Below are 15848 nucleotides of genomic sequence, written 5' to 3'. Positions count from 1 at the left end.
GCATTCTGTTAAGTAAAATTATTTATACATTTACTGTTGTTAGTGTGAGCTGTGAAGGTTTTACCTTCAGAACTGGAGGTTTTGACTCTCAGTCTTAAGCTCATGGTCATGTAATAATTTATATCTCTCTTTATTATGGGATCCAGGTTTTTTGTGACCTCACCACACTTGGGTGAGAAAAAAAGTCCAGTACTTGTCTCTATATTTCACAGGCTGACTGTCTTAGCTAAAAATTTCATATCTACAACTTTGCATGTATTCAGAATAACAGATTTTTGTCAGCTAAATTGGCTAGCATTTAGATTTAATTTTTACAATAATAATTACATGGTTTCATTTTCATAAAACTTGTTTTTCTCCCTCCATCATATGCACTTTATCAGTATTTAACTTCAAATAACATGGAAGATCACTGTCTAATTTTCAGACAGAGAAATGCTATTTTTTCCACGGTGTTTTGACTGAATGCATCTGTAATTTTCACACCACAAGTGTGCGTGGGTACAGCATGGTTAGCTACTCAATCATAGATGATTATCTTATTTTTGGAATACCATAAATATAATAAAAATCAAGTTCAGGGTTTGGCAAGCTTTCAGTGAATAACTTTTTCTTCATGACTTGGCTGGAACAAAACCTCCTGTGGTAATAAACTTGATAGGATTATTTTATGCAGCACTTCCTGTGAAAATTTGGGTGGTTTTTCCTTGGTGTCCATAGACACCTGTTTTAAGGATGAACTCCAAACTATTTCTGTGAGGTTTAGCCTGCCATTTCTGTCTTATCCCTGATGCTGAGGGTGGAGGAAGGAAGCCTTTATAAGGACAGATATATAAATAGACCAAGGAAGGGATATGAGCAAAAGATGCTGCTGTCTCCATCTGTGCCATTCCCACTTCACCAGTGCAGAAGTGACTCCCTCAGTCCCTTTCCCAAATGATTATATTCAGCTAATTCAGCTAATTAGAACACTGTTGATAAAGTTAATAAGGCTTGAAAATCTCTAAATTATTGTGGGGCTTTTCTGGCTGTTTGTTTGTCTTCTTATTAAAATTACATGCTTTTAACACACTCTTCTAGCCCTGGAAAATGCTACCTGGGCTTTTCTCCAAATCTGTCATGTCCATTATTTTATTGTCTCCTGGTGATGCTGACAGAGAAAAGCTGTTGTTCTTGCTGCAACACTTCCTCAAAAACAGCAAAGCAAAGAAAGAATAAGGAAGATTGACTTAATAAATTTGTTCTCTTTTCAGCCTTTAGCTTCCTAATGTTAGACCTTCTTTCTCTATTGAACTTTTAAAGATGAGAGCTTAAGCTTTAAATCCTGTCTCTGACAGTAACTAAGAAGGAATTCTTAGGGAGGGGAAAAAAAAGGAATATTAATGGTGATATTTGCAGTTTTCATGATGGCTTTCCTGTCTGTAATATAATAAAGATTATTCTCATGGTGGTGTATTCTTCTCATTAGTCCATTGAAACAGGAGTTCCAAAATTAAACCTGAAACTTCTGTTTGCTGTGGACAGTGAAGTATGGGAAGCTGGGAATAGACAGAGGATTCTGTGCAGGGGGCAGAGACTCCTGCAGGCAGTGGTGGCTGCTGAGAAGTTGAAGCACAATTTCATATCCAATAGTGTGCTTTAAAATTGATTATGTACTGAAGATTTCTATTGAATTTGGAAGATCTCACATTTACACTCTGTATTCATTTATCATTTTCAGGTTTTTTGGTAAAAGAAGGCAATGGGATTGTAGAGGAGCTTCAAACTTAGAGGAGCTACATCAACTTTTAAGTGAAATAATGATCAGAAGACTGAAGAATGATGTCCTAACTCAGCTGCCTCCCAAAGTCAGGCAACGTATTCCATTTGACCTCCCACAAGCTGCAGCAAAGGTAAATTTTCCACTTTTGCTAAAAATACATTTGTTAATAAATGCAAATATCTATGTATGGATATGTATTTTTTTGTATGCATGTGTATTATATGTTGTTACAAAGATTGTGTGAGTATAAAGCAGAGTATCTCTGTTACTGTTTTTAAAAATTTAACACAAAGAACATTAATACTGCAGTTCTTTTTTTCATCAATGATATTTTTTTTTCTAATTCTAGTACAATCTTCTTTTCTGTCTTCTTTTCCCATAGATTTTGAATCCTACATTTACTTTTAGCCAATTTTGATAGAGTTCTCCAAAGTTCCTAAACATTTCACACTTAAAACATGCCTGTACTTTGTACTCAGTGTCTAACCACTGGTCTCTTCTGCCAATTAGAATCTGAATGCCACTTTTGCAGAGTGGGAGAAATTAATGAGAAGTCTGAGATCAGATGCCACTGAAAGCCACTTTTCTGAAGTCATGAATCTGATCACACGCATGTATAAGGAAACAGCCATCGCCAAGGTGAGCCTGCAAGTCTTTCCTTAATATCCCTGAATTATCCAGTGTGGGTTTTTAACCTCATAAAATTGTTTTTATGGGCCAGAATGCAAGATGAGGTTATTTGGTTTGTTTTATAATCATGACATGGAGAAACACTCTCTTTTTCCCTGTATGGCACAGGAATAGGAATGGAATAGGCAGAACCCCATTACAATGAAAAAAGAAATCTGAAGACCACTGCAATGTGTACTGCATTAACTGTTGGTCACTGATAAATTTTGTTATTAACTGTCATCATTGCTTTAATGGCTTTTGCAAAAGATACTGAAAATTACATTTGACACAAAAGAATTCTATGAATGCTTAAAGAGAGCAATATTTTATGATTATGGTATCGTGAACATATCAAATTTATTCTTTCAGTTTTGATATATGGGTTTGTGTGTGTGGATACAGAAGTTCTGATTAAATATTATCTTGTCTGTTTGAAATATGTTTGTTTTTCTCAAATATGGATTAAAACATCAGATAATGATGTCTGAATTAAAAGGGGGTTTATCTACATCTTAATGTGGAAGAAGTGCCATGTAACTGTATGATCTTTTGAGGATAAATGTGTGTTTTTTCTCTCTCTGAAGGAGGAAGTTAGGTTTCTCAAAGACATCAAGTTGTGATACTTTTTTTAAACAAAATTAATCAGAATTATTTGATTCTTAGCAATGTCAGTGTTTGATAAAGTCTTACATGGATAACAAAAGATGGAAATTTACCTTTTTGTGTTACAAGGAATTGAAAGACATGAAAATAAAAAATGTCTTTTTGAACTTTTTGTGTGTCTCACTAATGAAAACACTCGCTCACTGCAGGCAGGAGCAGTCAAGGACTACATCAAAATGATGCTTGACAATGACAAAATGAAGTTCCTCGTCTTTGCCCATCACCTGAGCATGCTGCAAGCCTGCACAGAGGCAGTGATAGAGAGCAAGGTAAAGCCTTAACAAATGTGCACACAAACTCACCCTCACTTACACAAATGGCTGTCAGCTGGGTTTGAATTCAGCTGAACTGCACACCAGTGGAAGGATTTTATGTGTGTACAGATCAGTGCCACTGGATTAAAAGGGATCTGAAGAACTGCTTTGTGTTTCAGGATGATGTAAACACACTTGTATCTGGTATTATTATTATTATTATTATTATTATATCAATGCTATAGGCAATTGTTTTCCAGATTTTTCAGTTTGCTTCTGTCTATTTTGAGGGTTTTAACTGCACATTGTCATCTCACCTGAATGTTTAATTCAAAGCAGTAAAAATGTTTGCAAACAGCTTTCACCTTATTTTGATCATGGACTCTTAACTATTGCTTGCAAATGGTGGCTAACTTTGCTATTTTGTATTTTTATTCTTTTTAACTGTTTGGAATTTTAAAAAATGGTGTCATGGTAAGTCTGTGAAATATTCAATTTTAAGATCCCATGTTCATTCTATCTTCTGCTTTTGCAAACAGGGAATACAAAGTCTACACTTCTCTATAGAGAGAGTTGATTTGAAATCAAAGGGCAAAAGAGTGCTGGCGTATCCTGATCCCTGTGGCAGGAAAAGAACAGCCCTTTTCCTATTTTTACTGGGGGTCAGGGAGGGATTGGCTCTGAAAACAGGCACTGATGATGTCATTTAGTGTCTGTTCTGATGTCACAGGCTCGCTACATCCGCATAGATGGGAGTGTTCCCTCTGCAGAGAGGATTCACCTCGTCAATCAGTTCCAGAAGGACCCCGAGACCCGGGTTGCTATTTTGAGTATTCAGGCAGCTGGTCAGGTAGGGCAGAACGGAAAATATGAAAACTTATACACTTGAAAACTATAGCTGCTGAAATCATTGATGACTGAAGTGCTTTACTGAAGGCAGTTTATCTTCGTGCAGTTTGTCCTTTGTAGACCCTGGGTTCATTTTTTGCACTAATCATGTTAACTGTTCTAAGCCTCTGTTGAATTTGTTTGAGCTAAATGATGATAAGCAGCAGTATCTCATTCTTGAATAATTAGAAAAACTTTGTTTCTCTAAAAGCACTAGATTAATAAGAAATAGATGTTATTCCATAATGAAAAGCAATGTGCAGTCTTTGCACAATATTGAAATATTTTTTGAATCTGAGGCACAAGGAAGAATCAGTAAAATAAACCCATCTGCTGTTGAGGACCACCTCTTATTTCCATATTAAGATGTCCTGTACAACTTTTACCTTGTTAAAGTTTTTGTGTATTTTTTTTAAAGAATACATCCACTTATTTTGCTTAGGGTTTAACATTCACTGCTGCCACTCACGTTGTGTTTGCTGAATTATATTGGGATCCAGGCCACATTAAGCAAGCAGAAGACAGAGCACACCGCATTGGGCAGTGCAGCTCAGTGAACATTCACTTCCTCATTGCCAGAGGAACCATGGACACCCTCATGTGGGCCATGCTCAACCGCAAGGTGCGTGTGCTTGGAAAACAGTTTGAGATATTTTGTGGTGATACTCATGTTCTTCAGTGGCTTACAAGGCAGAGTATAAAAAGCATTGAATGTCTTTAGCCAGTTTTGTGTCATAAGCAGAATCTTTGTATAAAGCACACAGTGCCATGGGGTCGAGGGGGCAGAGCTCACTGGGCTGGGGCTGCACTCCAGTGCCACAACAGTCTTGTTAATCTGGAACACTCTCTGAGACAGTGATACACCTACAGTTGCTGATCATCAAAATGTCTGTGTTGTCCTGATTTTGTATTTTCTAGCTTTTTGCTCTTTGTTCAGGATGCAAAAGATAATGAATCTTTGCCAAGGGGAACGGGATGGTTCATATCCACAGGAGATAGTTGTTTTATCTTCCAGCTCTTTATTGCTATTGTTTCTCAGTCTACAATTTTAAGGCATTCAGGAATTCATAAGAGCTAGAATTTCTGGTGGGTTGTTTTTTTAATTGAATTAATGTTGTGCCTAAACTAAGCTTCCTTTCTGAGAGGAAGAGGCATTCTCAGATAATTCTTTTTCAATAGATCCAAGATTACACTAATCTTTTCTTTGGTTGCCATTTTCCACAAGTATCACCCAATTGTTGTTATGGTTTAGGTTGGAAAGGTCCTTAAAGCTCATCCTGCCTGGTGCATTATGAGTCTTCTCCTCCCCCTACTGAGGTGGGGCTCAGTAATTCAACATCACTTTACCTTACAAGTTCTGTCACTAAATAATTCTGCCCGTATTTGTCTCCACTTGCCAAGCAAAACAGTGTCCACAGTGTATATATTCTCTTTTATCTTCAATAAATACTGACATTTTGTGTGCAGCTTCACTGGTTGCAGTGTGCTAAATACAGCAGTTACCATTATTGTGTTCCTGCAGGCCAAAGTCACAGGCAGCACCTTGAATGGCAAGAAAGAGAAAATGCAGGCTGAAGAAGGTGATAAGGACAAATGGGATTTTTTGAGTTTTGCTGAAACCTGGACCCCAAATGCAAGTCTAGAAGATCCCCAAAATGAACTTTTATTTACACATGTAAGACTTGAAACTTTGTTTTTTCTGTTTCATTTAAAAAAAAAATTGTAGCAGCAATTTGCTTCAGGTTTCTGTGCACTTCAGACATTACTAATGGAGAAACATCAAAAAAGTAGGAAAAAGTAATGTAAATTCCATTTTAAAACTTAGGTGTGAAGTTGGGAAAAGTGCTCTGTGGGGAATAACTGTCAGCTGCATCTTCTGATGGTACTTATGTTATGTTTAGGTGACTGAGCCACCCTCAGAGTCAGATAAGACCAAGTAATTTCTGTTCAAATGACATCTTTGCTAACTGTGCTGAATTAATTGGACTAATATTTAAAACAGTGTTTGAAAACCTTTCTTTGTAATGAACATCTTCAAAAAAGGCACACAGCTAATCAGTTCTGTTTTCTGGTAGTGCCATTCCAGAATTTCCAGGAGAATATTGAAAATACTGTTCTAGAATCAGGAGAGGAATGTTGAATTGCTTTTTCTGCTCACTGTTTGTTCTTGAAGTTATCTTTTGTTAAAGATATCTTTTGTTTAACAGTTTCTGATGCAGTCACAAGTGGGGTTTAGAGGTCTTCTCCAACCTAAATGATTCTGTGATTCCTATTCCTTTCCTCTTCCCCAGTTTGAAAAGGACAGACAGCATGACATCCGTTCCTTCTTTTCCCCCAAATCCTCCACAGAGAAGAAACGCAAAAGATTTTCTGGTGATGAATTATTATACAATGATTCAGAATCTTCTGCAGTCACAAAAGAAGAGGGTGCGAGGAAGAGCAATGAAAACCTGGATTCCACAAGGATAAGTGAGGTGGAGGCAATTTGTGATGAAGATACTTATGAACATGAAGCCAAAAGAGCAAAGAGCAGAAGTGGATTGACCCCAGTCAGCTCCAGTAATAAAAAGAAAACACCTCTGAATGGAAAAAAGCCTTCTTTGTTTTCAGAAAAAAACATTGAACTCCGTCCTTGTGGCTTAAATACTTCAAGTGAAAGTACAGATTTAAATATAGTTTGGCACTGCAGTGCTTGCACTTACACTAACAATGCTCTGCTGCCTTACTGTGAGATGTGCCATTGCCCCCAGGGCAGGGATGGTGAGTAAGGGGTGCTGCAGAGGGAAAGATGCAGTTTTCATTTCAGTTGTGATCAGGCTCAATAAATACAATTTTTTAAACCTATGACTACACAGAAGTCCAGGAAAATATGATACTCCTTAGTCTTGCTTTCTCCAAAGTTCTTTTACATGAGTCTAACTTGAAACAAGTGAAAAATACCCATAAAATGTTAACAGGTTGTAAATTCCATAAGGAAGAATATATCCTTTGTTTTGTTTGCAGCAAATGTCCCTCTCATCTTCCTTGAGGTTTATGGTTATTCTGAATACAATTAAACAGCAATGCTTTTCTTCACCTTTCAAAACTCAGCAGTGGGGTGTTGGAGTTTTATTAACTCGAGCATTGTGTATTTGTCATGAGAGGCATTATCTGGAAAATATGGCCTTTCTTTCTTTCTCCACCAGCTCACAGTAGATTTCTTTTACTAAATTTATTTAAGCTATCTGGAAAATTAATGAAACATTTTTATAAATATATGCCAATATTTGTCATTTCAGTTGCAAAGCAACTGGTAAGGTTCTTTTTGCTTCCTTTTTTATTTGTTTAAATCTCTGGGCTTGTTCAAATAAGGACAACTTCTGAGTTTCACAGCTATAAATCAATGCCTTGGAAAACTACTTTGTGTGTTTATGGTATACAATAACTGTATATAATACAGAATTGCTAACTGCATTGTTTATTTCATATATATCAATCTCGGCACACAGGATTACATAAATTAAAAGCTTTGTTCCATGTGTTTGTTCTCCTACCAATAAAGTTAGCTCTAACTTCCTAAGTGGTTGCAGCATAATAATATTAGAGAATGCAGTGCCATTTCTTTGTATTTCACAGATGTGTTCCTGTCTCAGGTGTGTTATTAGGTGCCTGCCAGGTAACACAAATCATTGCTTTGCTTCTTTCTTTGTCTTCAGGTGAGAGAAATGGTGAAGCTCCCAGGAGCCAGACTGAGGAAGAGGAGCCCAGGAGAGATGGAGAGAGAGCAGAAGGCAGTGCTGAAGGCAGAAGAGGAAATCTGGGGGAAGTGGGGGCCCACAAATCTCTTGAAATCAGAGAACAGGAAACTGTTGGCACTGAAAAGGAAGAAAGCGAAAAAGGATGTGGAGAAGGTAAAGTGGGACTCTGAAAGAACAATTCTATCCCATTGTGAAACTGGATTAAATGCCTCTGGCATGAAAAACAGCTTTTAAATAAAAACCTACACCTCTGAAACACAGAAGTACAAACACCAGCATGGGACTTTCTCATTCTGGCCTGGGTCATTTGTTGAATTTGGATGGTGGATAAGCCCAGCCTTTCCACACAGCTCCTGGAGCAAACCAGAGCTGACTGACTTCAGGACTGTGACAAACCAGCAGCTGGGAATGTGGATGGTTTTACTGGAACTCAGGACAGACACAGGCGAACAGATGATGGGTCATCCAGGAGAAACAGAAAAATAAAATACACAAATACCTTCAGAGTTTGCTGCTTGAGCTCTGCACCTTACATTGTTCTGAATTAGATAAATATTAAATATTATTTTAATGTCAGAGTAGAATGAATGAATAAAAATCTTTAATGCCAACATTTTTTCTGTTGTAGATAAATCAGACACATTCCAAATATATGATGGGCTTATGTTCTGTGCCAGCAGGAATACTGACAGAATCCACCTCTATACAAAGGTAAACCTGAAATATGCATGGTTATTGTTATTTTAAAATTGCAAAGGAGAATGTTGCTCTATGAAATGTTTCTGTATGCTCTCCTTTGTTATGTTTGATGTAAAAGCATTAATATTTTTGTATTAACTGAAATGTACTAAAATTAGGTAGTTTATCATTCTAGTTCTTTTTCTCAATGGAATTAAGTCATAATTCCTTAGATACATTACTTCCAACATTTCTCTTGGTTTACAGGATTGGGCTAATATCTTAAATCATCTGGAATAGAAATTCCAGTGACAGTTGTTTAAAATTCCTTTTTATTATTAGTGACTTATCACAAAATAACTTGAATAGAATAACATTCAAAATTAAAATTAAAAATTACAGTAAATCCTGACACACTAAGTAAATAAAACATTGCCACCACATTTTCAGAAAGCCCAGCATTGGTGCTATGTGTAAGTTAGTAATTTCTTGAATAAAGCCTATTATCATTAATTTGCAGTGGTGATTGGGTACAGAAACCAGCAGCTGGGAATCTTCCAGGTCATTATTCAAGGGAAGGTCAGGACTTGCCAATTTCTTCTTTCAAGTGATAGGAAAGTTCAGTGGGAAGATTTCTTCCAATTCACTGAGTGAATCAGTGTATTCAGGTGCCACTGAAGCAGCACAGATAACTGAGGGCAAGCCATTGAGATAAGACATTTCTATGAGGTGATGCAGCTGGGAAAAGTCAAAAAGAGTCCAAAAGTCCTCTTGAAGATTTGTTAGATGTACTTACAGTGCATGCTGTAGTACCTATGTTAGATGGACATACAGTGCTGCCTAGCTTCACACGTTGTGTTCAGACAAAGATGCATTTTGGGTGGGTTTTGGCAATTGTCTGGTTTGGGTTCTGCTGAGATTAGAGATTCACGGTGCCAGATACTGCACAAAGTCTGCTGAATGGTGAGACCCCAGGGAATTCTGCTCTGACTCTTCTCAAATGCATGTGAATCATCAATAAGTTCCTTGGCTAGATGTACCCACTGGGCAACTTACTCCTTTATAAATTGAGTGGAGAACTTCTTCAGACATTACAAAGAAGTATGATAAACAGTGTTCAAGAATTCTTATTTTAAATTGTAATGAAGTGACATTCTCCTATCTCCAATCATTCATTTCCCTTAGAATTCAGTCAAGAGGATTGTAATTTCAGTTTAATATAAGGCAGTTTGTGTGTCTGAACTATCTGCAAGGAAAAATCAGATCTATTAAAAGTTAAAATGTTCAGCCTTGTTACTTTTAGGTGGATTAATATGAATAATCTTCCTTGCATTTTTGCTGTTATCTCTGTGCCTTATTGTTAATTCTGGAAAAATTTGACCTTCAGGAACTAAATTTAGTAGGAAGGGAGGAGAATTCACTTGAAACAGATTACTTTTCTACATTGTGCTACATTGCATCTGTAAACAAAACTGTTTGCTTTTCTAGGATGGTGAACCACTGAATCATAATTTCATTCCACTGGACATACAGCTGGATAACTGGGAAGATTTACCAGAGACTTTCCAGAACAAAAAAAATCGTGCATTGGTAAGAACAAGTTCTACTGGCACAGCAATATAATATTTAATGCAGAAGAGGATTACTTCCTTTTACAAGAATAAATGCAGAATACTTCCAAGCCTCAGGATATATTCAGTTTCATCAAAGCAATCTTACAGATGTTGATGTGAATATTAATTATGGAGTCTGTTACTCTGGCAAATTATTGTTCACATTGCAGTAGAAGGAATTAACCAGGCATCATTTCATTTCTCACTTACAAGATTAGTTACCAACTTTCATAAGTCAACAAAATAATTTCTTAAAGGTTCTGAATTAAATGGACCCACACTATAAATAAGAATGTTCTAGATGTATCAGAGCTGCAGGCCTGAGCAGGCTTCCACTCTCACTGTCCCTTTGGTCTACTACCAGTTTTCAAAGCAGTGTCAGGCACAGCTCCACAGAGACATTCAGTTAATTTAGGAATAAAGATCTCATTCATAATGGGGTTTGAGAAGAACACTGCAAACACAAGTACTTAAGTAAGGAAATCCAGACTTAAACTGGATGGGAAATAATTTCTGCTTAACTTAAAATCTGATTTTCCAAACAGAAACCCATAATGTAAGAATAAAACTGATTCTTTCTGCAGGTTCTCCAGCAAGGTTGGAATTTAAATTTGTAATGGGGATACCTCACAGATTGAACCAGCTGTTGTGTGAAGCAGCTACTGAGTGGGTTCCACAGATGGGGGTTGTGAAGAGTTACTTGAAAGCACCATCTCTGGTTGTAGGAGCTGTTTCCAGCCAGGCTAGAATGCATTAATCTATGGCACTGTTTTGCTGTAATTAGCTCTGTGCAAAGCCTGTCCTGCTGCTGACTGTCATGTTCTCTGCCAGATCCTGAGGTTTGTGAAAGAGTGGACTCATCTAACAGCAATGAAACAGAAGATTGTCAGAAAAAGTGGTCAGATATTCTGTAGTCCCATTCATGCTGCAGAGGAGCTGTCTAAAAGCAGTCAGTGGGCAGCAGCACAAAGAGGTATGCAGGGCTTGGTTTTAATTCCTCCTACTAATTACTGCAGAAAGTTTAATTTATTTAATGTGGCCTTCGGTGGAATGCTGGTAAGTGTGAACTGGCCATTCAGTGATTGCCTGTCACAGTTCCAGACAGGCAGCCAGGCCTGTTGGTGAATCTGGTGAATCTGCTGGAAGTGTCTCCTTCCCTGCCCAGCTCTGTGCCCCGTTCAGCAGCTGCTCTGGCTCTGCTGCACTGCATGTTTCAACATCTGGAGCTTGCCAGATGTTTTAAAAGGAAAAACCCTGATCTCAGGACTACAACAGAAAAGTAAGGTCAAAGCATCTTGTTCTCCCCACCTGGAAGCAGATATAAATCATTACTTGCCATCAGTGCGATAATGTTTTATTCATAATTCACAGCCAACTTGAACCCTTTCAGTTCCTGTTTTTTCTTTAAGCAGTTTTGTTCTCTCTGGATGACATTTCTCAAAACTGTGACTCTCTTTGCTGAGTGTCACTGAAAAGGGCTGGTGTTTGATCCTTGTTAAAAACCTAAATGCACCTTTGATTCCCTTTCTTTTTCTGATGTGGTCTTCCTTGACAGACATTTGTAGCTTCAGTGTTGTCATTGCTCTGCACAGAACATGTCATGCAAACCATCTAAAACCTTCTCATTCCCTTCAGTCCCTCCTGTTAAATTCCTCAGGGTGACTCTCTTTTGGCTGTAGGTAAGAACGAAGCAAATAAATAGTATGGAATTCCAGTAGTATCAGAAGCAGAGGGTAATGAGTGTTTATTAACCTCTTGCCTGATTGTGTCCTTCCATGAAGTATAGGAAAAATCTGTGAATGGTGTTAGAAAACCTACCAGGACCTACAGCAGCCTTGTAGGGTGGGGTCTAGGGTTTGGCAGCTGTTCAGTTCAGAGATGTCCTCAGAAGAAGTTGTCTGAATAGTGGTTTCTGTGAAGCAATTTTAAGTAAGTTTTTAACTAAGAGCAGTTGTGTTTTACAGGGTTTCACATGAAAATAAAGCAGGGAGATCAAACATAAGTTAACAGAGCAAGGAGTCTTCCAGAGTTTGTAAAGCTTCCTGGATTATCCAGTGATAATCTGTGATGTCACTGTGGTGTTTCAGTTAGGTGATGTCACTGAGACATCACCTAACTGAAACAAAATGCCTTTCAGATTTCACTGGCAGGCAGTATCAAATTGCAGTAATTTTTTAATTGTTATACACAAACCAAGTTACCCGTTCACTGGTTAGAATTCACTTTTAGAAAAGATATTTAATATGGAAGTATATAAAGCACGTTTTGCCAAACTTTCTTCATTTCTCATCCAGAAAATGAGGAATGTTTGAAGAGAATGTGCTGTACCAATGTTGCTGCAGCCCAGAGTGCTGTTCCTCAAGGGACATTGCTCCCTGTGCTGACAGGATTTGTCACTCTCTCAGGTATGTGACCAGGGAGGATGTGGCAGCAGCCTCGCTCTCCAAGGCCAGCAGCAGCGGGGGCAGCGTTCGCCTCATCTCCAAAGAAATGGGGACTGCTCTGGACAAAGGTGCTTCTCCTAAACCATCCACAAAGTAGGTTTATTAATGCAATAGCATGATGAAGTTCTTTTGCCACATTTTTTAATGGTAGTAAAATTATTTGCAATGAGTGTCTGCTTTGCTGAAGTACAGTAGTTAGATAAGAAACTTGCTGTAGTGCTAATGAGCTCTGTTTTATTCTTTTAACAATTTAGATTTCATCTGTTGTCTGCTGACAGAGCTGCTAATTAACTGAGTCTGACTAACATAAAACAAGAGAATAGTTACGTGATTCAGTTAGTTAGAGAAAAGAATGTTAGTTCAGCCCTCCTGTGAGGTCAACATCAAATTGAGGACACCAAATTTGCTCCTATTTTGCCTCAGAATTAAAAAAAAATGGTAACAAAGAAGTGAAAATTCCAAATGGGAATTGCCCTTTTAAAAAATTTCCTTAAACAAGCACCGTGTGTCCTACTTAGTTTTGAGTAGGAAATTCATAGGCGGCCATGGAGATTGTAAAGAGAAATGTGTTTGTATGTGTACATGCCTGATAGAAATCACCATGTCTTTTATAAATACAGCATTATTTCAGCTAATAATTGGGTGTAGTAAGATGTGCAGGAGAAAAACCTGCCTTGTTATATTGCCAAATTCTGTTTAAATGGAAACATAAACCAAGTAAAGGATTTGCACTGTGCAGGTATCAATCTGAGCAGGGTCTTATTTCAGCTAAAATGATTTTTCAGAACATAAAAGGTATCTAATTGAAATACACAGTGCATAAACCCCCCATGAACTCGCTGCTGAATACATCACTTATGCAGAACTGTACTTTGTTCTCTGCCATCAGATTACTTCCAGAAACTGGGAATGATCCCTCAGCCCTTCCTCCAGGGCAGACTGACGCCAGGGGCTCCTGCCTGTCCCGAGGGTATCTGCAGGCCCTGGACAAGCAGGGGACCCCGCTGTGTCTGAGCTGCCAGCAGCCAACAGCTCAGCCCCCGCCCGGCTGCCCGGCCTGGGACACGCGCTTCTGCTGCCACGCCTGCCAGGAGGACTTCTCCATCCGCTCCAGCCAGGGCTACCTGCGCTCCCAGGTGTTCCAGATCGAGCACGGCGTGTGCCAGGCCTGCCACAACAACGCCCAGGAGCTTTTCCTCAGCGTCAGGGATGCACCCAGGAGCCAGAGGAAGCAGCTTCTGGAGAGCTCGTGGATGTCTCACCTTCCCCTTGGGCAGGTGATGGTTCTGGGGTTTCAGCAGGAACAGCTGGTCTGTGTATAGAGAGTTCAGAGACAGCCAAAAATGTTCTTACAGATTTAAGATAGAAAGGTAACCTAGCACCAACAACAGAACAAGAAAATCAAGTCCTTAAAAACAATTAAATTAACTAAATCCTGTTGTCTTCTAACATCTCTAAAAGGCAGCAGAGCTCTGATTCTGTAGGGAGGTGCACGTACAGCCAGTTTCTTTATCCTTTATCCTATTTATGAAAACTGTAGCTAACTATTTCCCAGAATTTCTTTGTTCCTACAGTAGGATAGCCATGTAGCTGAGGAGTGTCTCAGCCCTGGCCTGTCCTTTTGTGCTGCAGCTGAATGAGATGATCAGGAGCCCGGTGGAGGGGCAGTTCTGGCAGGTGGATCACATCCAGCCCGTGTACAGCGGAGGAGGACAGTGCTCCCTGGAGAACCTTCAGACCCTGTGCACAGCCTGCCACAGAGAGGTCAGTGTGTGGAGCCACGAATGCTGGCCCTCTCACAGGGAACAGCAGGGGGAAACTGCACTTAGGCTCCTCCTCAGCCCTGCTCCAGAACCCCAGTGCTCACAGCCTCTCCCTCCCATACAGCCAAGGTGGAAATGCAGCATTAAACTATTACAGCGTGACAGTTTCCTCTGGATTTGGGGAAAAAATAATAAACATTTGCATTTCATCATGCTGTCTACTGCAAAGATAAAGACTGGAATTTAACTGTGAGCTAATGCTTTCTGTTGGACATGTTTCCAAGTATCAATACTCACTGAACCTGTCTCTCTCTTTTGCAGAGAACTGCAAAACAGGCCAAGGAAAGGAGCCAGCTGAAGAGAAAGTCTTTAGCTACAAAGTATGCCTGTGATATCACCAAATTTTTGGTGAAGAAGTAAAATGCACAGTACATTCAGGTACATTGTAACAGTGAAACCAATATAGTTAGTGTTTTCCTCTTGCACTGATTTAACAGAAATTGCTGGTATCATGCTGTTGGTAGACAGAAGACAGTAAGGAATTAAACCAAAGAAATTATCTGTAACATCCAAAGTACTTGATCATCAGGTTTTTAATGGCCCTGGTTTAAAGCTAGATTTCTGTGTATAACTTTAATGCTATTTTGAAGCATTATGGTTTCCTCTTGCAGGGTAGTTACGGCTGCAAGAATTTAAGGAAGTTCTGTTGAACCTGCTGGTGGTATTACAGGGTTCAATTGTATTGGGAACTTCATGGACCTAGAAGATGTCTTAGTTTTAATTCCTTTTGTTACTCACACACCAAAACCACAGAATAAAATACAGTGATTATGACAGAAACTAGCACAAGTGATTTGTTTCCTCTAGTGCTGCTCACCCACAGAAGGCTAACTCCTGGCATGGGCCTGACTTACAGGATTTTGGCATTTAGAATTGATGTCAGTTGAATTCTGGTTTTATTTAAACCAGCTTGTATTGAAATGTTACTCAGGATAGGAAACATTAATATTAGCAATTATCTCATCAAAGGTCGTTTCTGGGAAATGCTACAGTCAAATTCTCCTTAATGAGATTGCAGAGATACTGGTAATTTTGGACTGCTTACCTGGCGTGCTTTACGGTTACTTTAAATAAACACAGTTCTTTTTCCTGATGATTTTTTTAGTGCTCTGTCTCTCCTCCCCCCTCAAATGCTGAGATGTAAGCTCATAAAGCAGAGCTCTGCACAAAACAGTGCAGGCCTGAAATTTCAACTACAGCTACTTAAAATAAGCTGAGTTATCCTTCTGAGAAAAATCTTTAAAGTTACAACTCTTGAACAGAGACAAAGACTGTTTAAGACAAGGTAGGAGTGCAGTATTTTCTACAGTCAAA

At 38.8% G+C, this 15848-nt stretch overlaps 1 protein-coding gene across 1 annotated transcript in view; it reads left to right on the top strand.

Annotated features, from left to right (window-relative positions):
• Window positions 1-15630, top strand: part of ZRANB3 (zinc finger RANBP2-type containing 3) — a 40388-nt gene extending 24758 nt beyond the window's left edge. The window contains 16 exon segments of the mRNA XM_036386409.2: window positions 1721-1892; window positions 2273-2401; window positions 3247-3366; window positions 4082-4201; window positions 4682-4861; window positions 5762-5914; window positions 6531-6999; window positions 7935-8129; window positions 8605-8687; window positions 10143-10244; window positions 11099-11210; window positions 11213-11240; window positions 12673-12804; window positions 13601-13988; window positions 14344-14475; window positions 14796-15630. Of these exon segments, the coding sequence (XP_036242302.1) occupies window positions 1721-1892; window positions 2273-2401; window positions 3247-3366; window positions 4082-4201; window positions 4682-4861; window positions 5762-5914; window positions 6531-6999; window positions 7935-8129; window positions 8605-8687; window positions 10143-10244; window positions 11099-11210; window positions 11213-11240; window positions 12673-12804; window positions 13601-13988; window positions 14344-14475; window positions 14796-14894 (2614 nt within the window). The 3' untranslated portion in view covers window positions 14895-15630.
• The last annotated feature ends 218 nt before the right edge of the window (window positions 15631-15848 follow it).

The sequence above is a fragment of the Molothrus ater genome, chromosome 7, assembly GCF_012460135.2.
Source record: "Molothrus ater isolate BHLD 08-10-18 breed brown headed cowbird chromosome 7, BPBGC_Mater_1.1, whole genome shotgun sequence".
Lineage (NCBI taxonomy): Eukaryota > Metazoa > Chordata > Aves > Passeriformes > Icteridae > Molothrus > Molothrus ater.
The sequence above is the reverse complement of the archived record's forward strand: the minus strand, read 5'-3'. Positions and strand labels throughout refer to the sequence as shown.